This window comes from Microcebus murinus, chromosome 7, assembly GCF_040939455.1.
Source record: "Microcebus murinus isolate Inina chromosome 7, M.murinus_Inina_mat1.0, whole genome shotgun sequence".
NCBI classification, from domain to species: Eukaryota; Metazoa; Chordata; class Mammalia; order Primates; family Cheirogaleidae; genus Microcebus; species Microcebus murinus.
The window spans coordinates 69,986,143-70,013,102 of NC_134110.1; the positions used below are offsets into that span (position 1 = coordinate 69,986,143).

Below are 26,960 nucleotides of genomic sequence, written 5' to 3' on the forward strand. Positions count from 1 at the left end.
TTCTCAAACGCCCTTCTCCCCGCCAACCCGCATCCTGGCACCCACTGGACCGCGGGGCCCGCCGCCCGCCCGTTGTGACTGCGGATGGCCTCAGTCGTCAGCGCGCGGGCGGCCTCCCTCACAGAGGCGGCCTCCCTCACAGACGCTGCCTGGAGCCCGCCGCCCGGCCCCGCGCAGGAGGCCCGCCTCGCGCCTCCGGGTCCTCGGGCACGCAGGGCCGCGGACTGGGGTCTCGAAGGGTGTTCATGCGGGCGCGCGCCCCGGGCAGAGCCAGCCTGTCAGCACCTTGGAGAGGCCACTCGCCGCCTCCTGCGCTCGACGCGCGGCTCCTAGCGGCCCCGCCCGCCAGGGAAGCGCGCGCCGACGGTTGAACGGTTCTGGCCTTGCGGGGGTGCGAGCGCCCTTGGGGCCCGGCGCCCGAGGCCCCGCCCCGCTCCCTTCCCGGGCCCGCCTCGCGCCCCTCGGAGCCGCCCTCGACCCCGCCCCCCGCCGCCACAACCCCGGAGTCGTTCCCCGACGGGCAGCGGGGCGCTCGGCCGCCACGTCTGGGCTGAGCGCGGCGACGCTGCTGCCCCGAAATCCTCCTGGATCTTGAGGCGGTAGGTAGCTGGGGAGGATGAGCGACCCCCGGGGACAAAAGTTGGGCCCCGCGGTATGTGGAGACGGGTGGGCGCCGTCTCTGAGGCGAGGGAAACAAGCTCTGGGGTGGGTCGGGACGGGTCACTGACGACCCCCGCAGGTGGGCTGCAGAGTCGGGTGGGAGCGGGCACCTGGCACCGGGGAAGGGAAACCCCGAAGGATCCCGAGGAGGGGCAAGTGGCAGTGGGAGAGTTACTCTGCTGAGGGGTTGTTGACAACAAACCACCACTAAAAAAGCAAACGCGCAGAGCCTTCTTGTCTCTGTCCCAGGATCTGGTTCTGGGTGGCGGGATGGTTTGGAGACTTTTCGTCCCCCATAACCTGTGGTAAAAGGTTTTCATTGCTGGCATTTGGGGCAGAGCTACAGAAAAGGACAGTTACGTTAGTCAGGGGAGCCCCAGACTCCTATCACCTGCACAGTTTTATCCCATCTAAATGTTAAATCGTGTTTGTATTGAAAAAAATACCTCAAATAGAAGGGGAAGAAAACCCCATTTTTTGATTAGTTGTAAAGAGAAGGCATGAAATGGAAAATATGATGAAACTCTCTTCGTTTAGAGCTTTTTGATATCTTAGTTTTAGTTTTTCTGAATAGTGCAACCAGATTTGTGGAATATAAAATGTCTTTCACCACCTGTCATAATTGCTTTATTTCTTAATCTCCGAATATTTCGTTTGTGTTACTTTTCATCATTTCATCAGAATGGTCACTTTACTTACAAGCAGCATTTGGTTTCAAGGAATCTTAACTTCGTAAAAGTAATGTTTTGAATTTGGGGATTGAGATTAAATCCTGTCTTGTTTTATGGGAAATAAACACAAGGTAAATGAGAATTTGGGCTTTTCATCTCTTTATTTTATTTTATTTTTTATTTTAAAATTTCAGAATATTATGGGGGTAGAAACATTTTGGTTATATATATTGCCTTTGCGCCCCCCAAGCCAGAGCTACAAGTGTGCCCCCCCCTCCGCCCTGCACATTAAGTGTGAATTTACCCATCTCCTCCAGCCCCCTCCCACCTGCCCGGGACAGGCAGTGAATATTACTTCCACATATGCACATTAAGTGTTGATCAGTTAGTACCAATTGGCTGGTGTGTACATGTGGTGCTTATTTTTCCATTCTTGTGATACTTGACTTAGAATGGGTTCCAGCTCTATCTAGGATAATACAAGAGGTGCTAGATCACCGTTGTTTTTTATGGCAGAGTAGAACTCCATGGAATACATATACCACATTTGATTAATTCACTTACGTATTAATGGGCACTTGGGTTATTTCCACATCTTTGCAATTGTGAATTGTGCTGCTGTAAACATTGGAGTGCAGATGTCTTCATTATAGAATGACTTTTTTTCCTTTGGGTAGATGCCCAGTTCATCATTTTATTTTATATGATCTTACTCCTTAATGGCAGCAGAACCATCAACACTTTACAAAGAAGTCTTGAATTTAAATTGGAGATTTTCAGTATAGTACCCAGCTTCTAAAAACAGTATATAGGAAATTTCTTATGTTGTGACCTATGATTAGTATGGCAGTATACCGTGTCTGTAGCATAGTAATCCATAATTTATTTAGTATTTTAAGAAAAATTATAAATTGAGGAAATGGAAATTATTAGAATATGCCAATTTATTCAGCATGACTTTATAAAGAAATATTACTTCTCATAGTTAACTTTTTTATCCACACATGCAGTGCCCAGATGGAATAGCAGACAGTCAGATGTCTTTCTTTTTCTTACCAAACAGGCAATTTTAGAAATAAAGGCATGGGCTTTGTAGTCAAATCTCACTTGTAGCACTTATTAGCTGTGTGAACTTGGGTATGTCTCTTATTTTTATGAGCCTCAGGTTTCTCATCTATGAAGTGGGGCTAATAATAATTTTCTCCACAGTTAAAGTATGGCTCAAAATTAAATGAGATAATATAGTTAAGGTATTTAGCATATAGTAGAATCTAATAATGGTATTTTAATTTTAAAAAGAATGTTATATGCTGGGTAATAATATTGTGTTTAAATTGGTAAGTGTGCTTATTCTCCCATTGTACTCACTATATTTTAGAAAATTCTACATTGATTTGTAATTTCAGAATTAGTGGTGCCTGAGGATTCATGTTTAGTTCAATTTTTAAAAAAATAGAAAAAGAACCTAAGATATAGTTAGTATTGCCAGATGTGGAATAGCAAATACAACTTAGGTTTCCTGACTTATAGATCGATATTCTATTCATACAACTTGGCCTTTTAAGCTAATTTGTTAAGTATGTATGAACTTGAAAAAAATTACTTTATTCAGAAACTATTTCTAAGCATGTATTAATAGAATATTTTTGAGACATTGGACCAAAATGTCCTTTAAAAACACTTATGCCACAAAACTATATATTTACATTTTAAAAGACAACCTTATGATAGGTCCACTATCGTGAGGTTGTCCTTTATAATAGTTGATATCATAAATGTCTACTCTAGGTAGTACCAGTAGCTTCAAGGGAAACTTTCTGAACACTACATTCCATGGGTGAAGCAGGTATTAGAGTTTAAGATGGAAGTTACTTTGTGTACTAACTTTGTAGTTCAGGCAAGTCTTTATTATTTTTAACTAAACTGAGAATTAGGTTTTGGTTTGTGAAATGCTGTCTTGATTATAACCCCATTAATTAGTTTTACAATAAAATTACTACTTGTAAATACTTACCTTTTTTCATTAATAACATCATGGTGGTATGTAGTATGCATTGTAATCTCAAACTAATTCCCGATAATGTCAATGTTTCTATGCAGGCATAGTTTACTTTTTTTTTTAACATTAATATTAGAGTACTACATTGCACCATCTTTTCTAATTTCCTTGACTGATATGTGGATTTACATATATGGGAGCCCTCACTGTTAACTTTCCTACTATAAATTGAAGGGTAGGTGGTATTAAAGGAGCTTTCATTTTTTTGTTTACTTGTGTTGCAAAGTCATATAATAGAGTTCTGTAACTCCCCAACTCTTGAAAATCCCTAGTTTGAATACTGTGGATTTGCCTTGCTCAGCAACTGGAAAAGACTTTACAACCTACAACTCAATTTCAGCTGAGCAATGAAAAACAAGGAAGTGTGTGCCAAAGTACTCTATTCTATTGTATTCTGATTCAATAGTTTATGTGGGAAACAGGATGGAAAGTTACTACCTACTAGTATTAGGGGTAGTAAATTAAAATTTAAATGGCTAGGATAAACATTAAATAAGGCAATGTATATTGGATTGCTTTTTGGTCCTCATTTTAAATATACCCTTTCACATAAAAATCAATAATATTTGTTTGAAGTCTTTTTTTCCTACTTGTGCTTATAGCTTTTTTGTTTTCTGTTATATCAAAGTTATATTGCCAAGAAGTACAGATAGCATTAGTTTTGTTTAGATTGTTAATAGTCATGTTGAAATACTAGGTAATAAATACATTACAAATTACGTAGGTATTAACTTGGAGTACTGACTGGCTTATCTCCTAATTTCAGAAAATCAACTTTTTGGAGCTTAGTTATCATTGCTAACATGCTCGAATGTTTGAGAGATTTTTAAGTTTATGATTTTAACATTAAAATTATATATGCTCAAATACATTTTTAAATAGGATAAAGCATTTCTTGGAACTAAAAGGGAGTTACTCTATTTTATACTTGGGAAAATAGTCACTTAGACTTATGATTTCCATGAGATCACATGCCTACAATTATTTCTGGGTGACCAGGTGCAAATCAAGTGGGCTTTTATTTTTGACTGTTTTGATGGGCATAAAAATTTGGAAAGCTTGTTCCCATGCAGGTATCATAAAATTTTAGTTATAATGAAGAAGTACTTAAAATTAATAGAGTTTATTTAGTAAAACTAAACTAGGATACAGAGATAAAATACAATTTTTGTGGCCTCAATTAACTCATAGATTAATCAAATATATTTAACTGTGATATACTTTAATAAAACTGATAGAATCCAGTAGGGACCCATGGAGGAGAAAGGTAATGAAAGAAGAATTATTGTTGTTATTGTTTTACTATTAATTATTAGGAACTAGAGAGCATCATGTAAACTATTTAACATTACCTGTTGAGACATAAGGATATTTTCCAAGGAGGTAGCAAGAGCTTGACCTTGCTCTTGACAGAGTTAATAGCTGTTTGGGAGAAAAGCAGCAGACAGAGTGAGGAAACTCCAGATAGAGCACCTGAATGTCTAGATATGTGGTGAAAGAAAATAACATTAAAATAACAATTTATCAAACAACCATTGTGTACCAGACACTGTGGTAGACTCTAGAAATATACCTGACTTATAGAACTGTAATTTAATAGTCACATAATAGGTAATTGCAGCTAGTGCAATAAGTACCATGTTAGAAGAAGAGATGGGTGCTTTGTAAACATATAAAAAGGTTACTTAACCAGAAGTTGGGCAATTCTCCCTAGCTGTGAGATGGGAAGAGAGGTTGAGGCTATCTAGATTGTAGAGTGTTGACCACAATTATGGGTATGGGCTATGACTTCCTACTAGACTCTTGACCTTGAGTACATTACCTTATTTCTCTAAGCCTTATCTGTAAAATGGGAATGATAATAAGATTAGCTAATATTTTCTGAACTCTTACTATGTACCAGGTATTGTGCTAAGTGCTTTATGTAGATTATTTAGTCTTCATATCATGCCTGGGAGGTAGAGGATACTGATAGCCATACAGTAATATAACTAGATGGTAGAGCCATGATATGAACCCAGGTAGGCTGATCTCTGACTATTATTAGTGCCAAATTTATAGAGTTGTTTTGAATAATATAGTGTAGGGAAGTGGTTCAGTATGGATGACATGGATGTTGGCAACTGCTTCTGTCATTATCCAAGAGATGATGGATAACTGAAGTTTTTAAATCAAAAGTATGTGTAAAGGGATCATAGTTTGGAGAGAAAAGAGCCTATATATTCATCCATTGGTTCAGGGAATTCTTATTTTATGCCTACTTTGGATTCAGTCCAAGTACTGTGTTAGTTGCAGGGGACACAGGGTGAATAAAGACATTGATTGTTCCTTGCTTTAAGAAGAATCTGTTCCTCGTTTTTGTCTAGCATGGAATATAAATAAACAATTATAGTACCATGTTCTTGACATGTCATAATGTAGATAAATTCTTGGTATCCCAAGGACATAGAGGGAGAACATTTGAATCTATTTAAAAGGTGATCAAAGAAATGAGATATGAAATAAGAGCTACTGTGGAAGAGAGTAGAGGTGAGTACCTGGGTTGTTTCCACACCTTTGCGATTGTGAACTATGCTGCTATAAACATTCGAGTACAGGTGTCCCATTTGTAGAGTGTCATTTGATCTTTTGGGTAGATGCTCAGTAGAGGAATTGCTGAATCAAATGGTAGATCTACTTGTATCGCTTTAAGGTATCTCCATATTGCTTTCCACAGAGGCTGAATCAGTTTGCTGTCCCACCAGCAGTGTAGGAGTGTTCCTATCTCTCCGCATCCACGCCAACATTTATTGTTTGGGGGACTTTTTGATAAAAGCCATTCTTACTGGAGATAAGTGATATCTCATTGCAATTTTGATTTGCATTTCCCTAATGATTAGAGATGTTGAGCATTTTTTCATATATTTGTTGGCCTTTATTCTGTATTCTTTTGAAAAATTTCTGTTCATGTCCTTTGCCCACTTTTTGATAGGGTTGTTTGATTTTTTTTCTTGCTGATTTTCCTGAGTTCTAAATAAATTCTAGTTATCAGCCCTTTATCAGATGTGTAGCTTGTGAAAATTTTCTCCCATTCTTTGGGTTGTCTGTTTGCTCTCTTGACAGTTTCTTTAGCTGTGCAGAAGCTTTTTAATTTGATCAGGTCCCATTTATTTATTTTTGTTGCTGCTGTGATTGCCTTTGAGGTCTTCTTCATAAATTCTTTGCCTGGGCCAATGTCTAGAAGAGTATTTCCAATGTTTTCCTCTAGGACTCTAATAGTTTCACCCCTAATGTTCAAGTCTGTTACCCAATGTGAGTTGATTTTTGTGAGAGGTGAAAGGTGTGGGTCCTGTTTCAGTCTTCTGCATGTGGCTATCCAGTTTTCCAAACACCATTTATTGAATAAGGATTCTTTTCCCCAGTGTATGTTTTTGTCTGCTTTGTTGAAGATTAGTTGGCTATATGAGGATGGTTTTATATATGGGTTCTCTGTTCTGTTCCACTGGTCAATGTCCCTGTTCTTGTGCCAGAACAAAGATGTTTTAATTACTATAGCCTTGTAGTATAGTTTGAAATTTGGTAAATTGATACCTCCTATTTTGTTTTTATTGCCTAGGATTGATTTTGCTATATGGGGTCTTCTCTGGTTCCATATGAAGCATAAAATTATTTTTTCTATATCTGTGAAAAGTGATGATGGTATTTTAATAGGGATTGCATTGACTCTGTAGGTCACTTTGGGTAGTATAGACGTTTTAACAATGTAGATTCTGCTGACCCATGAGCATGGTATATTCTTCCACCTGTTTACATCCTCTGCTATTTCTCTCTTCAGTGTTTCATAGTTCTCCCTGTAGAGGTCTTTTACCTCCTTAGTTAAATATATTCCTAGGTACTTTATTTTCTTTGTTGCTACATGAGTGGATTAATAAAATGTGGTATATGTATACCATGGAGTACTATTCAGCTTTAAGAAACAATGGTGATATAGCACCTCTTGTATTTTCCTGGATAGAGCTGGAACCCATTCTACTAAGTGATGTATCTCAAGAATGGAAAAACAAGCACCACATGTACTCACCAGCAAATTGGTATTAATGGATCAACACTTAAGTGGACATATAGGAATAACATTTATCAGGTGTTGGGCGGGAGGGATGGGGGAGAAGGGGCATGGGCAATATACATAACCTTAACATTTGTACCCCCATAATATGCCAAAATAAAAAAAATAGAGTAGAGGTGAGAATGAAGAAAATAGATTTGAGATATATTTTGGAAGTAGTATGGACAGGAATTAGAGATTAATTATGGGGTGTGAGGCTCTAATTTAGACCATCAAATTAAAGGTATCTTTTACCAAGTGTGATCCAAAAGAGTTGGTGATGACTTTAAGGAATACAGGAGGAGGGACATCTTTGGGATCAAAGTCATTAATTTGATTTTGGATATGTTGAATTTGAGGTACCTGTGATAACATGTAAATTGAAATATCAAGCAATTGGAAAAATAGAACTGGAATTTAAAAGAGAGGTGGATGCCAGAAATATAAATTATGGCCTATTTATTATATAGGTATTTGCAATCATGAGAATAGATGAGGCTAGCTAAGAATACCAAAGCCACATTTGGAAGAATCCCTACATTTAATTAGATAACAGAAAATGAATCTGCTAGGGAAGTTAGAGGATGCAAAGAAATAGGAAACAAACCAAGAGAAAATAGAGTCATGGAAGTTAAGAGAGGAAAATGTTTTAAAGAGGGAGATGTTCAACTTTGACAAATACTATAAAAAGGTCTAAAGTTATTGCATATTATTTTAAATGCTTTTTTGTTTTTGTGTTTTACACCTTATAACATAAGTATCTTCAAATGAGTGTTGTGGTTCTTTGTATTATGTAAAGCATCTTGATTATCTTGTCCAAAAGATAAAAATGTGTCTTTCCCTCTTAAAGTATGGAACCTCAAGGTCTTCATGACAATGGAAACCAAAAAATTGATTGGTAAATCGCTTCAACCAGCAAGACCTGTTCGTCATCTGACTTCTCCCCCAGGTGAGTAATATAATGTACAGTTCTTTAAGTATTAATTTGTTAATAGCTAGTTAGTATTTGAAAGACTAACCAATATATAAAGTAATTATTTCAAGAGGATGTTTAGAGAAATAATGAAAACTAAGAGTTTACAAGTTTTACCAAAAAAACCAATATTTTTAATAATCTACCAATCTGTAGTCAACCAGACCAATAAAGGTGGGAAGAATAGTCCTTGACTGAAAGTAACTTTGTGTGGTTTTTTTTCATATCTCATTTCCCTAGTTAACTGGCTTCTGATCAAGAGTGATACTCCCAATACAAATTGTGCCCTATGATTATGATCACTGCAGGGCAATCATGCTGGAGAGAGAATTAACCTTTTAAGCCATCTTGAGCATATACCCAAATTCAAACTAACAAAAAAGATTAACACAAAACAGCACTTATACATTCTATAGTGGTTATGTCATACTGGTACTCTGGTAGAGGTTAGGGCTGTGTTGGTCTGGAACATATCTAATTTTTCAAAATCTAAACAAAAAAAATTCTAAAATTAAATATTTTTCTTTTGCCTATAGAACTATTCTTTTGGACAAATTCTTGAAATACTTGATATTTCACTCCTAAATTATAATATTAACTTTTTTATTCTATTCATTACTTGTTGCCATAATAGCTTCTGTGGTCTAACTTAGGCGATACATATATATATATATATAAATATATATAATAAATATAATATATAATATAATAAATATAATAAAATAATTTAATAATATAAATAAATATAATAAATAGCATATATATGTGCTATTTAAATTTTCTTTAGTCCATGTGTTCAACTGAATTAATTTGCTACTTAGAAAATAAAGACCTTTATTGGGTACAGAGATGAAACAGAAAAGGTAGAAATGGCACTAATTCCTGTCCCCTGTTCATTTTCTCATCCTTGGTTCCTACCAGGCAGATTGTTTCCTCTTTGGTCATGTTTGTTTTCCAAATGGCTATGACTTAGGACAGACAATTGAAATTAATGACTTATTCTAGAGTTTAGCAATGCTGATCCCATATTCTTCTGGTGCACTGGACACAGTTGTATAGGGTGAAATCTCAGATTTTATCCTAAAGTGAAGAATAAAAAGCCATTGGCAGCAGCTCCTTTCTGTGACCAGCCTTTTGTCAGCACCTCTCCCTTCATCTCTTCAGATCCAGTTTTTCACTGATCCCTTCTCTCCAAGGCTATTACATAGGTGAATGGGAGGGAACACAAGGCGAGCAGGTAGCCCTGATCCCTCATTTGCTTATATCCTCTTAAACTCCAAACAGCAGAGTAGGGATTGATTAGGCAGAAGAGTTTAGTAAATCCGAAATTAACTTGGGCCTTTGTCAACATACTTCCATATTCCCTGGTCAACTCAAATCCCCAAAGGAATCTTCTACATTTTCTTCAAGACTCGGATTGAATTACTTCCTCTTCTGAAGCCTTCCTGATACCCCTAAACCTATTCTGTTCTCCCTAGTACCTTCTCTAAATCTCTGAAATTACTTACTGTGTATCCAATTGTATTATAGTCATTATTTATGAGCTTGTCTTTTAAAGTAGACTATGAACTCTTGTATCTCTGAACTCTTCTCATGTTTGTATACTCATTTTCATCCCCTCATCCCCTAACACTGCTGCTGACATTTCCTAGAGTTGGATAAATGTTGAATAAATGCAGTATGAGAAAACATTTTAAAATAGTGCCAATAATATCCTGGACCCTAAGGCTTTTTAGGTGATGTTAAATTATTTGTTAAAGTCATGGATATTTAAAATAGTTTTTCTCTCTCCTAACAGGAACAGTGTTCCCTTTCAACTTTCAAAATGAATATCCATGCAACACTCAGTGCTTACAAAGTGGAGTTAGCAGAGTAAGTCTTAGAAATTATAAAATGAAGCATTAGATTGGAAAGTAACATTTGTTAGATGGCTGTTGTGTGCCAGATGCTATGCAAGGTTCTTTATATACTTTTAAATAATTTATTATATATTTCAAGCATATATTAAAGAGAATACAACACCCATGTACTGTTGCCCAGCATTTTCAAATCTAAATATTTTGTTTTATTTGTTTTTAAAAATCTTAAAGAAAAAAACCTAACAGATATAGTTCAAAACCTTATTATATTCCTCCACCATCCCATTTCCTTCCCATCCTCCCCAGAGATAACTATCCTCAATTTGTTAGTTTTTCTGTGAATGTATTTGTACTTTTGTTGCAATAATATAATTGTTTTATAATTTTATATAAATAACATTATACCCATATATATGTTTGCCATTTTTATTTCATATTAAGGTTTATATTAAAAATTTAGTTTTTTAACTAAGTAAAATAGTCACAAAGTTTATAATTCAAAATATGCAAAATGGCATTTAGTGGGAAGTTTCCCTCCAATCTTTATCCTCCAGTTACCTATTTCCTCTGACCAGAAGTAACCCTTGTACCATTTTCTTATCCAGATACTTCCAGAAATAGACTATGCATGTGTAAGCATATTTATAAATGGAATACTAGGCAACTTTATAATAAATAAAGCAGTTGTATATGCACTGATACAGAAACATCTTTTAATATATATGAATATACCATATTTTTTGTTCCATTTTCTGTTGATGGGCACTTGTTTTTATTTTTAAATAAATGCTACAATGACTGTTGTCTATATGTTTCATTCTACATGTTTGAGACGTTCTCTGTGGTATAAAATTGGAGTAGAATTACTATGTTAAAAGGTATTTTTACTTTCAACTTTATTAGATAACTGTCAAATTACTTTCCAAAGTGATTTGTATGAACAATGCATGAGGCCTCTAATTTTTCCACATCCTTACCTTGTTATTCTTAGACTTGAACTTTTTTTTTCTTGTGCAGTGGGTACAAAATCATATATTTTGGTTGGTTTTAATTTTTAATTCTCTGTTACTTGTGAAGTGGAACATCTTTTCATATATTTAGTTTACCATTTGGATTTCCTCTTTTGTGAATTGCCAATTCATATAATTTGCCCATTTTTCTTGGGTTTCCTTCTTCTTGATTTATGCAACTTTAAAATATATTATGGATTCTAATTATTGTTCTTATGAGCATAGCAAATGTTTTCTTTCCCAGGAATATCATCTGCAAGAGAGTCATTTTATTTTTTGTCGTGTTTTTTGTTCAGAAGTTTTAAGTATTAATGTAGTTATATTATCAGTGTTTTTCTTTATGATTTCACTTTTTGTTTAAGACATCTTTGGTCAAAAGATATTTTCCTATATATTCTTCCAAAAGCTTTAAAGTTTTGCTTTCATATTTGGTTGTATAGTCTACCTATACAAATCAACTTTTTGTATGATATAAGATAGAAATCTAATTTTTTAATATAGTCAATTGTAAAACCTACTGACTAATTCATCCTTTCCACACTTATTGATTATAAGCTCATTATTACATAATAAGTTTTCCATATAGATATATCTGTTTCTGGAATGTTTATTTTGTTCCATTGATCTTTTTGTATATCTCTATATCGATACCATGTTATTTTAACTACTTTTGCTTTATAATGAGTTTCCTATAAGTCACTAAAATGTTTTGTTTTGTTGTTCTAACAACTAGCATTTCCCTAAATAATACGACAGTAATATTCATAACTTTAGGGAACCATTGACCTTCTTTTAGAAACTTTATATGTAAAACAAGGAATATATTAATATTGAGACATTATAGAGAAAAATCAAATAATGCAATAAATTACTTCCAAACCTACAATTTTGTCTGCTGCTTCAATTATAATGCAAAAACTACCAGGACCTATGTCAGAGATGCATCATATATTTTTTAAACCACCTTTTTTGAGGTATAATTTATATTCAGTTAAATGAACTCATTTGTTCAATAAGTTTTGACAAATATTTACCCCATTAATGAACCCTCAGATGAAGATAAAGAACAATTCCATCTTCCTCCAGTGTGGCCTTATAACCCTTTGCAATCATTCACCACTCCTACTTCCACTAACCCTTAACCCTCTTTCCTGCCCCACATATCCATTATCTACTTCCTTTAACTACAGTTTAGTTTTGACTGTTCTAGAATTTCATATAAATGGAATCATATATATTCTTTGGTGCTGGATTCTTTTGCTCCTTATAATGTTTTTGAGATTTTTTTTCATGTTGTATATATTAGTAGTTTTTTTTAAATGTAGGATAGTATCCTATGATATATATATACAACAATTTGTTAATTCATCAGTTGATGGATATTGGATTGTATCTAGTTTTTGGATATTATGAATAATGGACTGTTATGTACAAGTCTTTATGTAGATGTATACATAATACCCAGGAGTGGAATTAATAGGTCATATAAGTTTGTTTAGCTTTCTTTATAAGGTACTGTAAAAATGTTTTCCAAAGGGGTTGTAACATTTTACATTCCCACGAGTAGTGTGTGAGAGTTTCAGTTGCTTTACACCCTTGTCAACATTAGTGTGGTCAATCTTTTTATTTTTAGCCATCTTAGTGTGTAAGTAGTGGTATTTCATTGTGTTTTACATTTGTGTTTTACTATTGATCAACGAGATTGAACATCTTATTATAAGCGTATTTGACATCTGTATTTTTTTCCTTTTTTATTATTATTTTTATTTTATTTTTGGTGAAGTGCCTGTTCAAATCTTTTGCCTGTTTCTTTTAATGGTTTTTTTTATTATTATTGAACCATAACAGTTTGTTAAAAATCATACATGCATGAATTTATTTCTAAACTCTCTATTATGTTTTACTGATTTATGTTTATCTTTATGTCAACATTATACTTTATAAGTCTACTGTAGCTTTATAAGTCTCAAAATCAGGTAGTGAAAGTTCACTAACTTTGTTCTTTTTAAAATTTGTCTTGGTTATTCTAGGTCATTTGCATTTGCATTCAAATTTTAAATGAGCTTGTCAATGTTTATTTTAAAAAGCCTATTAGAATTTTCATTGAATCTATAAATTAATTTGGGAAGAATCGACATCTTAATAATATTGATCTACGAGCATGGGATATCTCTTTATGCTTTGTATTTTCTAGCATAGAGATCTTGAACATCTTTTGTCAAATTTATAAGTATTTCATATATTTTCATACTATTATAAATGATATCTTTTATAAATTTTAAATTTCACTTGTTGGTTGCTAGGATTTGGAAATATAATTGATTTTTGTATATCGACCTTGTTGAACTCAATTATTAGATCTAGTAGCTTTTTTGTAGAGTCCTTCCTCCCATTCTTGTGCTATTATAGTAATAATTTTATTTTCATTTGGTCTATAAACACACAATACATGATTACTATTTTTGATTTTATTCATTTTTTAAATTAGTTTTTAAAAATGAATGAATTCTATTTTACCTTTATTTATTCCATTTCAAGCATTCTTTATTTCTTTGTGTAAGTCCACGTTTCTGTCTGTGTTTATCTTCCTTCTGCACAACAACTTCCTTTAACATATTTATTTTTATTATTCATAACAAAGTACTTAAAAACTTTGGCTTAAAACAAAAGCTTATTATCTTTCTTGGCCCTGTGGTATGACTGGGCTCAGGTGGCCATTTCTCACTTTAGTTCAGTCATGTGGTTGCAGTCAGATAGTATCTAGGACTAGAAATCATTCAATAAGACTTAACTGGATTGGATGATCAAAATGGCTCACTCACATGGCTGGCAGTTGATACTGGCCATTGTCTTGGAGCTCAGCTGTTGTTATGGACTTGAGAAAGCACCTACATGACCTTTTCAAGTGGCTTGGGTTTCTTACAGCACTACATCTGGGTTCCAAGACTAATATTCTAAGAGACAGGAGGTAGAAGCTGCCAGTCTCTTAGGGCTGGGACTGGAAACCAGCACATTGTCACTTTTGCTGTCTTTTAATAGTCAGATTGCCAGTTTTCAGGGGGAGGAGATATAGAATTTACCTCTTGATGGGAGGAGTATTATAACTTTGTGGCCATCTTTGATCTGTTTAAGAGTCATTTCCCTTCATCTGTGTTACCAATTCTTGTCCTTTGCCCATTCTTTTTTTTTATTATTTATTTTTATTTCAGCATATTACAGGGGTACAAATGTTTAGGTTACATATATTGCCTTTGCCCTGCCCAAGTCAGAGCTTCAAACCTGTCCATCCCCAGACGGTGCACGTCGCACCTATTAGGTGTAAATATGCCCATCTCCTCCTCCCACCTGCCTGATATCCAATGAATGTTACTACTATGTGTGCACATAAATGTTGACCAGTTAATACCAATTTGATGGTAAGTACATGTGGTGGTTGTTTTTCCATTCTTGTGATACTTCACTTAGTAGAATGTCCATTCTTTTTTTTTTTTAGGGTTTTTGTTTGTTTCCTGGATCTCTTTTATATGAAACCAACTCTTTATGATATGAGTTACAACTTTTTTCCTGTTTAACTTTTGTCTTTTGATTTTTTTTTTTAATAAACAGAGCTCTCATTCTCTTGCCCAGGCTGGAGTGCATGATCATAGCTCACTGCAACCTTGAACTTCTGGGCTCAAGAGATCCTCCCACCTCAGCCTCCTAAGTAGCTAGGACTACAAACACATATCACCATGTGCAGCTAATTTTTCCTAGTTTATGTAGAGATAGGATCTTGCTATGTTGCCCAGGCTGGTCTTGAACTCCTGGCCTCAAGGGATCCTACCACCTCAACCTCTCAAAGTGCTGGGATTATTGATGGATATTATTTATAAATCTCACATTTAAAATTGTTATTCCCAAAATGGAGATTGATATGTATTTGTTTCTTCCTATTCTCTTTGCTGATCTCAGTGGTATACATTTGTTTAAGATGAGTGACAGGGACTGGGAACATTTTTTGCTATAGAATATAAAAAAGCTAAATAGAGTATGTTGGAATGCATACTGGGGATTGTACTGTATATTGTGAAAAACACTTGACTTGAAATTTAAAAAATAAAAATCTTGGTGCTTATCATGTTTTACTCAAGCCTATTTAACTTTTTCCATTTCCTGAACTAGCCATATTATCCCATGCTCCCCTGCATGTGGCTACTCTTTTAGTCCATAAACATCCACTTTTCACCAATTAGCCAGGCTAACTCCTACTAAGTTCTTCAAATGTCAATCTAAGCATCATATCCTATGTAAAGCCTTTTCCTAACATTTCTAAGCCAAGTTTGACACCCTTACTCAGTCTTATTGCACTTCTGCATATCTTTATTATAGATCTTCACAAATTTTATTGTGATTTGGTATTTTATTTTTCTGTCTGCCTTTTAGTTTGTAAGTCTCTGAGAACAGATACTGGAATGTCATGTTTATCTTTGTATTTCTGATACAAAGCACAGTGCTTGTCATGTCATAGGCATTATATGTTTATTAAATGATTGAGTTCAACAGGGCCACTGCTACCCATTTGGCATCTTTGCAAGAATTAGAAGAGAAACAAAAATTATAGAAAAACACAGATTTTGTTAGAATAAGATACTTTGCTGCCACCTGCTAGAAAATATACATTTGTGTTGTAAATGGCACTCCTTAAGATGCACAACCTTCATAACTACATGTGGTAGCCCTGAGTTTCAAAAACTAGCTCAACTGTTTCTTATCTGTATACTTTTGGGTTGGTCACCAAATCCTTCTGGACCTGACTTTCCTTGCTTGTAACACAGTGATCATAATACTTGCTTTATAGGTGTACTTTTTTACATGCTATGAAGATTGAAAATAATCAGTATTTTCAGTTTTTAATGTATGCAGACATGATAAAGTACAATTTTACCTGTAAGTTTGATTTTAGATCTTGCATTTAAGTAGGTGTTACCACATTAGTGAAGTGTGTCTGCTAACATTTTCTTAGAAAATTTTTTATTCTTAGAATACCATATTATAGTTAATTCAATCTAACAGGAAGAACTTTGGAAAACCAAAATCTTTGACATTCTCCATTTTTTTTTCTATCTCTACTTAAAAAACTACTAAAACTTGATGTTTTTCTGATGAAATATAAGATGTCTCAATAGTGTAGAATTATCTCCTTATTGTGCCATAAGGTTAAATAATGAGTCATTCTGCCTTTAGGCAGTGTTACCTTGGTAACATTTGCAGAAATTTAAGGAATGTCTTACAACTTGCCAACTCCATGATTTGAAGAGCAGAAATACTCATTTTCTAGCATGGATATCTTCAAAGAACTCTACTGTAGTGAATTACATTGGTCCGAGGACTGTTTGCAAACTGATTTTTTCTCAGCATAAAAGGAGATCATTTCTTGGGGGTTGGTGAAATCTTGCTACTTTGTGTTCTGGGATTCTTATATTGGTATTACTGGTATGTTGTCTGCTTCTAGGGAGATTTATGGAAAGCTAAATTGTCAGAATATTTCTTGGTGAGCTTGGAATCAGAAGAAAAGGATTTAGTTAAAACATGGATTTTTAAAATGTCATTAGATTAGTTTAGCCAATCTCACAATAAAGATGGTCATGCAAATGGGACTAGAAAACCTCTGGGCCAAGGCATCTCTCTGTTCAGGACATTACATTCTGCCAATGTTTCTGATTTTCTTTGCTTCATTAGATAAATTAATTTTTTTCTTATTTCCTCTATTAATACAAGATGTTGGGTGAAACAGTCTATATGCTTATAAAGTGACATCAGGACTTATTTTACATGAGATTAAAAAAGTAAATACTTTGTTATTGTAGATTCGTGTGAGTAAAAATGTGTTGTTTTCATGAATTAAAAATATTTTTAATGATTTTGGAATTATATCTTTAAGACCATATAATTATCTTTAGTTTTATGTTCCCTTTCAAAAATAATTATAATAATGGCAAAAATACTTATAGATATATGTGAATATATTTTGAAAGATGTTTTTGTTGCTCATTTTTAATAAGCAGACTTGTAATGAATATTTATCACTTAGCCCCCAAATATGCCTTGAGTAATATTTTGATTAGTAGGAAAGTAGTTTGGGATGGTTAAAAAAGTTTATATAAAATTTCTAAACCTGAGTTTAAAAATATATTTTCCTGTTCAACAGTGTAAGACGAATGGAATGCAAACCTTTTCTCAAGGTCTTAATGAACAACAGCAACATCAGTCTCCAGTTAAAAAAGGTAAAATTTTACCATAGTTCCCAGTTTCATCACACAATGTCTTAGCAGTCACATAAAGGTAATATTACTTTGTTGCTTAGCTGCAAACCTATGTACATAAGAATTTTATTATATATTTTTAGGTTGATTTCTGTCTATGTTAGTCAGGCTGTCGGTTTTACTGCTTTAAAAGAGAGACCAGAATAAATAACAAGGTCTTAAACAACTGTGGTCCTCAATCCCTGGGCCACAGACTGGTATTGGTCCTTGGCCTGTTGGGAAGTGGGCCGAACAGCAGGAGGTGAGGGACAAGTGAGCAAGAGTGAGTGTATTTACAGCCCCTTCCCATCATCGCTCCTATCACTGCCTAGCTCCACCGCCTGTCAGACCAGTAGTGGCATTAGATTCTCATAGGAGCGTAAATCCTACTGTAAACTGCACGTGCAAGGGATTTAGGTTATGTGCTCCTTATGAGAATCTAATGCCTGATGATCTGAGGTGAAGCCAACCAAGGCAGTGATGCTAGGGCTGGGGAGCAGCTGCAAATACAGATTATCAGTAGAGAGGTTTGCACAATAAATGTAATGCACTTGAATCATCCCGAAACCATTCTCTCTCTTGGTCTGTGGAAAAATTGTTTTCCATGAAACTGGTCCCTGGTGCCAAAAAGGTTGGGGACCACTGTTAAACAAAATAGAAGTTTATTCCTAGATTTTCTATATTATGTAAAATTCTGAGCTGCTATACTGGTTTTGCTCTATGAAGTTTCTCTTTCCCCAGTGTTCTCTATCTTATTGCTGTGCCATCTTCAACACATGGCTTCCATCTCATGGTGCAAGATAACTGCCTCTGCTCCTGCCATCATGTCCCCTATCTCACTATTAGGAAGGAGGAAAGGGGAAAGGAAGTTCTTCTTAGCATTGTGACTCAGAAGTTGCATATATTATTTCCGTTTACATCTCATTGCCAGCTGTACACAGTGACAGGGTAGATTGGGAAATGTAGTCTTTAGCTGTGTAGCAAGCTAATTCTATTACTGAAGCAGAAAGAAAGAACTGCTCTTGGGGGAGAACCAACAGTTTCTCTTGCACTAGCTACTTTTGAGATAAAATAAAAATGATTTAATTTAGTTTCCAAATTTTTGTCATTCAATCTACATATGTAGTTTAAAAGTTAAAACATTTGAAAAGACTTTATTAGCTTTTTATTTTAGTATATACTCCCATATTTCTAAACAAATATTTAAACAATTATTTACAAATTTCTCAATTTTTGATATTATGTATTGATGTCCTGTTTTGGTAAATGTAAACTTAAGTCTTCCACATCAGTCCTCACTTTTTCACCCTTCCATCTCCCTTTCCCACCACATGGTTATGTCACAAGTTTCAGTTAAAGTTTTAATCATACTTTAGATTTTTATGACTGTGTAAATACAGCTGCTTAGCCAAGAGGTGCATATCTCCTTTTTCAAGCAATCCATTATTTTTTCAGGAGCTAATGTTTGTGTTTTTCTATGTTAACTCTTTGCCTAAAATGCTGTAACAACTCTGTCACATTTATCTATATGTAATATCTATGCTCAAGTATACTAGTTCTTTTTCTTTTCCTAGAGGGGACTTTCCTTTCACTATCTTCCGTTACCCTGTGCCAATATGGACTAGTTCTTTAGTACTGCTGTGCAGCCATTGTCCTGGAATAGACTTTTGCTTTCATCTTAGAATATCCCCTTATAATCCTTTGGTTTCTTTCTTTTTTTTGATTAAGTAAAATTCAAAATTCACCATTTTAACCATTCTATTAACCGTTTTATTAATAAAATGTACAATCTAGTGGCTTTTAGTACATTCACAGTGTTGTGCAAGCATCAATGTTATCTAATTCCGGAACATTTTTGTCACCCCAAAAAGAAACCTCATACCAATCAAGCAGGTACTCTCCATTGTCCCCTATGCCTAGATCCATTTCTGTCTATGTGGATTTAAACTATTCTGGACATCTCATATAAATGGAGTTATACAATATGTGACCTTTTAAAAATCTTTTAAATTGATATGTAATAGTCACACATATTTTGGGGGTACATGTGATATTTTAATACCTATATACTATGTATAATGATCAAATCAGGGTAATTGGGATATCCATCACCATTTATCTTTTCTTTGTGTTGGGAATAATACATGATCTTTTGTGTCTGGTTTCCTTCACTTATTGAAAGGTTTTCAAGGTTCTTGATGTTGTAGCATTATCAGTACTTCATTTCTTTTTATGACTAAATAATATTGCATTGTATAGATTATGCCACATTTAGTTTATCCATTTCTCAGTTAGTGCATATTTGGGTTTTCATTTTTGGCTATTATGAATAATGGACATTTGTATATAAGTTTGAATACCTGTTTTCATTTCTGTTAGGTGTATACCTAGGAACAGACTTGCTGGATCATATGGTAATACTGTTTAACTTTTTGAAGAACTGCCCGATTATATTTCAAAGCAGTTATACTCTTTTACATTCCCAGTAGCAATGTACTAGAATTTCAATTTCTCAATATCCTTGTTATTCTCTTTTACTAGTATAAGCCATTGTAGCTGGTGAGAATTAGTATCTCATTGTGATTTTTGATTTGCATTTTTCTTATGACTAAATATGTTGAATATCTTTTCATGTGTTGTTTTGGCCATTTGTATATCTTTGGAGAAATGATCTATTCAAGTCCTTTGACAATATTTTAATTGGGTTGTTTGTCTTTTTGTTACTGAGTTGTAAGAGTTCTGGCTACTGTAGTCTTACATATTATCTATTTTCCTTCTTCTCCCTGCCACCTCTCTTCCTCACCTTTTCCCTCTTTTCTCCTCTCTCTCTCTCTCTCTCCGTGTGTGTGTGTGCATGTGTATATGCTTATGCTTTCTAGATAAGCACACGTGTGTGTGTGTATGCTCTCTGGATACTAGGTCTTTATCAGATATATAATTTGCACGTGTTTTCTTCTCTACTTCTATCTTTTAATGCACAAAGTTTTACTTTTGATGAAGTTTAAGTTATCTATTTTTCCCTTTGTTGCTCATGCTTTTGGTGTCATATCTAAGAAATAATTGCCAAATCTAAGGTTATAAAGGTTTACCCTTGTTTCTTTCTAAGAGTTTTATAGTTTCAGCTCTTACGTTTAGGCCTTTGATCCATTTTGAGTTAATTTTTATGTATGATATAAGAGTTCAATTTCATTCTTTTTCATGTGCATATCCAGTTGTCCCATTATCATTTGTTAAAAAGACTATTCTTTTTTCATTAAATGGTCTAGGCATCTTCGTTGAAATCAGTTGACCATAGTTGTACGTTTTTCGTGGACTCTCAATTCTATTCCTGAACTCTCAATTCTATTTCCTTGTTCTATATGCATCTCTTCATGTCAGTATCACACTTTGTTTTATTACTGTAGCTTTGTAGTAAATTTTGAAATTAGGAAGTGTAAGTACTCCAATTTTGCTCTTTTTCAAGACTGTTTTGGCTATTTGGGGGTTCTTTGCAATTTCATGTTATTTTTAGGATCAGCATTTCTATTTCTGCAAAAGAAGCCATTACTATTTTGATAGGGATGGCATTGAATCTGTAGATCACTTTGAGGAAATATTGCCATCTTAAGTATTAAATCTTCCAATCCATGAACATAGGATATCTTCCCATTTAGGTTTTCTTTAACTTCTAGCAATGTTTTATAGTTTTCAGTGTACAAGTCTTGCACCTCCTTGGTTACAAATATTTAAAAGTATTATATTCTTTTTGATACTATTGTAAATTGAATTTTTTGGATTGTTCATTAATATACAAAATAAACTTATTTTATGTGGGGACATTACTATGAATTTATGGAAATAAAAAATTATAAGTGAATATTACAAATAGTTGTATGCCAAAGGATTAAATAACCTAGTTACAATAGAAAAAATATTAGAAACACAGAATTTACCAAAACTGACTTGAGAAGAAATACAAAATTTGAATAAACCTATAGTGAGCAAGAAGATTGAATCAATAATTAAAACCTCCCAACAAAGGAAAGTTCAGGACTAGATAGATGGCTTCTCACTGGTAAACATTTACAGAAGAATTAACACTAATCCTTCTCAAACAATTCTGAAAAAATTGAAGAGAAGGGAACATTTCCCAACTGTTGTGAAGCCAGTATTACTATGATAACAAAGCCAAAGACATCATAAGAAAAGAAAACTACAGCCAATATCCCTTTGAATATAGATACAAAAGTCTTCAAGAAAATACTAGCAACTTTTTACTGTCAACATAGTAAAAAGATTACACACCATGACCAAGTGGTATTAATCTCAGGAATGCAAGGTTAGGTCAACATATGAAAACTAGTAATAATATACCACATTAACAGAATTCAGGAGGAAGAACACATGATCATCTCAATTGATACAGAAAAAGCATTTGACAAAATCCAGTGCTCTTTCCTGATAAAAAGTGTTTGCTAAAGAGAAATAGAAGAGAATTTCCTCAACATGATAAAAAGCATATATGAAAAAGTTACGGCTAACATCATATGCAATGATGGAAGACTGAAAGCTTTCCCCTTAATATCAAGAATAAGATAAGAATGCCCACCTTAACTATTTTTATTCAATATTATATTGGAAATTTTACCTAGAGCCAATTGGCAGTAAAAAGAAATAAAAGGTATTTAAATTGGGAAGGACAAAGTAAAATTATGTCTGTTCACAAATAACATAATCCTATAAAATGATGTCTAGTTCTATCAATTGATGGAGGAGTTTTTTTTTTTGTTTTTTTTTTTTTAAGACAGAGTCTCACTCTGTTGCCCTGGCTAGAGTGAGTGCTGTGGCATCAGCCTAGCTCACAGCAACCTCAAACTCCTGGGGTCAAGCGATCCTTCTGCCTCAGCCTCCCAAGTAGCTGGGACTACAAGCATGTGCCACCATGCCCAGCTAATTTTTTCTATATATTTTTAGTTGGCCAATTAATTTCTTTCTATTTTTAGTAGAGACTGGGTCTCGCTTTTGCTCAGGCTGGTTTCAAACTCCTGACCCTGAGCGCTCCATCCACCTTGGCCTCCCAAAGTGCTAGGATAACAGGCGTGAGCCACCACACCCAGCCTGATGGAGGAGTTTTTACATTATCTGACTATTGTGGAATTGTCTCTTTCCCATTTTATTTCTGTTAATTTTTGCTTCATGTATTTCAAAGCTCTGTATTAGGCACAACACATTGATAATTGTTATCTCTTTGTCTGGTATTAAGATAACCAGCCTTCTTACTCCTAGTTTTTGCATGTATATCTTTTTATATCCATTTACTTTCAACCTATATGTGCCATATTTAATGCACATCTCTTGCAAACAGCAGATAATAGGGTCTTCTTTATTTATTCATGCTGCCAACTCATAGCCTTTAATTTAGTGTTTAACCTGGGGCATCAGAAAACTATGGTCCACAGGCCAGTGCCACACCTTCATCTATATATTTGAGCCTGCTTTTTGTGCAGTAAGACTGAATTGAGTAGTTGTGATGCTGGTTGTATGGTCCCCATATTCTTAAATATTTACTATCTGGCCCTTTAGAGAAAAATTTCACTGATCCCTGTCATAAATCACCTAAGTTAACATTTAATGTGTGTCAATTTGGTTGGATTTAGGTCTGTTACTTTATTATCTGTTTTCACTTTGTCTTCTCTGTTTTTTGTTTGGTTGGTTGTTTTTCCTTTTCCCCTTTACTGCCTTCTTTTGAGTGTTTTGGATTTTTGTTAGTATTTCATTTTAATTTATCCATTGGATTTTGGCTATATTTGTTTGTATTTTTTAAATGGTTGCTCTAGGGATTATATTACCTAAATTTTCTCAATTATAATCTAAGGATTTATAATATATAACCTTTCTACTTAGTAATATTTTACTACTTCATACATAATGATGATGGTAAAACCTTGCAACCATATGCAGGTCCCTTCCCTTCACCTCACTGCATTGACCTTCTTACTATAGTTATGTATATTACATCTCCATACCTTGAAAACTGCACCAATGTTAGAATTTTTGCTTTCCAACAGTATTGTATATTTTTTATAAAACTTGGGAAAAAAATAATCTGTTATACTTATCCAGCTATTTACCATCTTTTTTGCTCTTTATTTCTGAAAAATAGTTTCCGTCTGGTATAATTTCCCTTCAGCCTGAAGAACTTCCTTTAGCGTTTAGTGTAGATCACATCTGCTAGAGATGAATTCTTGTAGTTTTCCTTTATCTGAAAATGTCTTTACATGCATTCCTGAGGGATTTTTTAAATTGAATATGGAATTCTGGGTTACTGTTCTTTTGTTTTTGCACTTTAAAAATATTTTCCCACTATCTTCTGGCCCAGCATGTGGTATATCTTGGTGATAGTTTCTGGTGATCATTTCTGATGAGAAATGTGCAGATATTTGAATTATTGTTCCCCTTGAAGACAGGGGCCCTATCTTGGGGCTTATTCACCATTACCTAGCATAATCCCTGGTACACAGGAGGTATTATACAGTATTTCTTGACTTGAATTTATTTTTATTATGTTTAGTTTATAGTGTTAAGACTAGATAGGCTCATTAAGTTTCCATTTTAGCAGAATCTAAATTGCCCAACGGGTGTTACTGCTGTTATATTTTATAATACCAGATCATTTTATTAGACCTGAATAACCAGACAAAAAAGCCATGCCTTACCTATCCATTTTCTCAAACAATTGTCTTTCATTTTCTCTTGGTTACTTGGCTTCCTTGCTGTGTTAAAGGAAAACTGGAGGCAGTAGATGGTTTTCAAAGCTTTTGTTCCCCTCTTTTTTGCATAGATACTACTCATCATTTTATAAAATAATGAAGTTAAGATACATCCAGAAAGAACTGAGCCAGAAGTGATCTAGACAGTTCTGTGTTTTATAACATTACATTTGATGTTTAATATCTTCAGAGAGAATTAAATACAGCAGAGATTTCCTGTTGAAGCTCTCAAGTGTTTCCATCTGCAGAAAAAAACCAGACTTTCTGCCTGATCATCCCATTGTACTTCAAAAGCCAGTAAGTAGTCTTCTAATTTTGTATTGTAACATTGTATTCCAAAATTTGTCTTTAACATTTTCATTTGACTCTACTTCTAGATTTATAGTCTTTTTTACTGCAAAATATAATTCAGAAAAGTACAAAAATCTAAAGGCATATAACCAATTATTATAAAGTAATTACCACTCAAGAAATAGAATGGAATAATTGTTTTTCAGAAATATTTTTCTTTTGAGAGGTCATGAAAATATCATGCCATATTCTAAAAGTTCTATTTTGTTTTTCAATTAAGTTCTATAATCCACCTGGAATTGATTTTACTGTATGATATGAAATAGGAGTTAAGTTTTACTTTTTTCTACATGGCTATCTTAGTCATTTTAGTAATGTTTATTAAAAGGATAGTCCTCTGACAACTTTGTGGCAATATAGGCATGGTCTGTTTGTGGGCTCTCTATTCTGTTCCATTAGTCTTTTTATACAGTAAAACAAGTCATTTATTTTTCTTCAACATGTCTTTGCTACTTTTAGCTCTTTATATTTCTGTGTTATCCTATTAAATTCCATCTTTATGAATATACATAATACATACATATATATATATCTTTTCAGATGTTTATTAGAAAGGACATGGGTTTTGGCATCAGACTTGGGTTCAATTTGTAAGTCCATTCTGTGTACTGATAATTCAAACTTGGACAAGTCACTTAACCTCATTGAACCAAAGTTTTGCAATTACAGATAAGAATGGTAATCTCCTCTGGTTGTTAGGATTAAATAAAATAATGTGTGAGAGTGCTTAGCATAGTACCTATCTCTCATTATGCACTTAGTAAATGATTTCCATCTTTTATGGTCTCTACTTAAATTTAACTGGAATTTGACTTTAATCTGTTAGGGTTTTCATAAATACTTTTATATAGGTAAAAGGAACTAGATTCTATTGAGATAAGAATAGAATGTGAGATATAGACCTACTACCTTTTGTCTCCATTTCTGGGAGTCTAACCCTTTGGAATCCATAGTATTTTTTCTCAATTACAGTTTTAAAAGATTTTATGTTCTTTGTAGTTTATATCAATATTTCTTAAACTCTCTAACTTACCTCAGCCAATTCTTATTTTAAAATTAAAGCATATATTAAAAATTTTTAACTAACCATAAAAAGACCAACTTTTAAAATAATGCTTCTCAAATAGGCATATTTAGTGAGGAAAAATGTATTTGATGATGTTTGAATTTTCCCACTTGTTCAAAGATCTTTGGGATATATAATCCTTGGTCTATAAGAATAAATATAAACTTCAATGTTATATAAAATATAGTCACTTTTTCATTTGCAACCTTTCCATCTTTAATATTTTATTTTGTAAATAAAAATTTGACATACACTTTATCTGGAACAAACACATTAGAATTAAGTTTACTTTTGATTTATGCATTAATACATTTTTTAAAGCTAGATACCACAGAAAACAGAACAGCAGTTTGGAATACAATTAAATATATTTAAAAATGAATTACATGTATTTTTTAAACACAGAAGAACTGTTTTGTTATTTGACAATTCCATTTATTTTAATAGATTCTATAGTAACATGCATTTAGATCTGTAAACACTTAGTAGGCTCACAGTATTTTGGTTTGATAAACTAATTAGCAAAAAATGTATTCAATCAACTGATAACTCTTTCTTTTATATTACAGGAAAACAACCAAAGTTTTAAGTAGCATTTTAAGAACAGACGAATTTGAAGATAAAGAATTATTTGTTTTATATTTTGGACACCTGCAAATGAAGTGGATCTATAACAATAACTGTAAAGGACTGTGACAATTCAATTTATTTTTAATTTTGATGGTTGGCTATTTGGTTTCTCTTAAAGTGAGAAAGAGATATTTTAAACTATAAAGAATTTTCTAATCAGTTTCAGCTTTGCAGGCAGTTTCCTGCACAAATTGGGAAGTAACACTGGAAAGTAGGAATTTGGTTAGTGAAGTGGGAAGACTGTGTAATTACAATTTGCATGCTACTTGCAATTTTTTGCTTTTCATCACTTGTAATAATGGAATGGAAATGTAAGCTGTAAAGATTCTCAAATATAAAGTATTTGCTACAATGTATATATGGTACATAATTTCTTAAAATTGCTTTTGTTTTGTTTCCCACTGATTTCAGACCAGTGTGTGAATAGATCATTACAATCTCTTCAGAGGCTTAGAACAAGAGTGATTCAGGATGTTCAATTCATGGTTCTCAATTTTTTCATAGGCGTTTCTTTTCAAATATATGATTGGTCTCTAGGTGTTTGATAACATTGTCTAAATTCATAAT

The 26,960-nt window shown here is 33.9% G+C and overlaps 1 protein-coding gene across 1 annotated transcript; it reads left to right on the forward strand.

Annotated features, from left to right (window-relative positions):
* The first annotated feature begins 215 nt into the window (after positions 1 to 215).
* On the forward strand, positions 216 to 26,749 carry C7H8orf88 (chromosome 7 C8orf88 homolog). The gene is made up of 6 exons (XM_012760725.3): positions 216 to 599; positions 8,325 to 8,423; positions 10,246 to 10,319; positions 17,504 to 17,579; positions 24,537 to 24,643; positions 26,333 to 26,749. The coding sequence occupies exons 2-6, from the start codon at positions 8,345 to 8,347 to the stop codon at positions 26,354 to 26,356; spliced, it is 360 nt and encodes a 119-aa protein (XP_012616179.1). The 5' UTR covers positions 216 to 599; positions 8,325 to 8,344; the 3' UTR covers positions 26,357 to 26,749.
* The last annotated feature ends 211 nt before the right edge of the window (positions 26,750 to 26,960 follow it).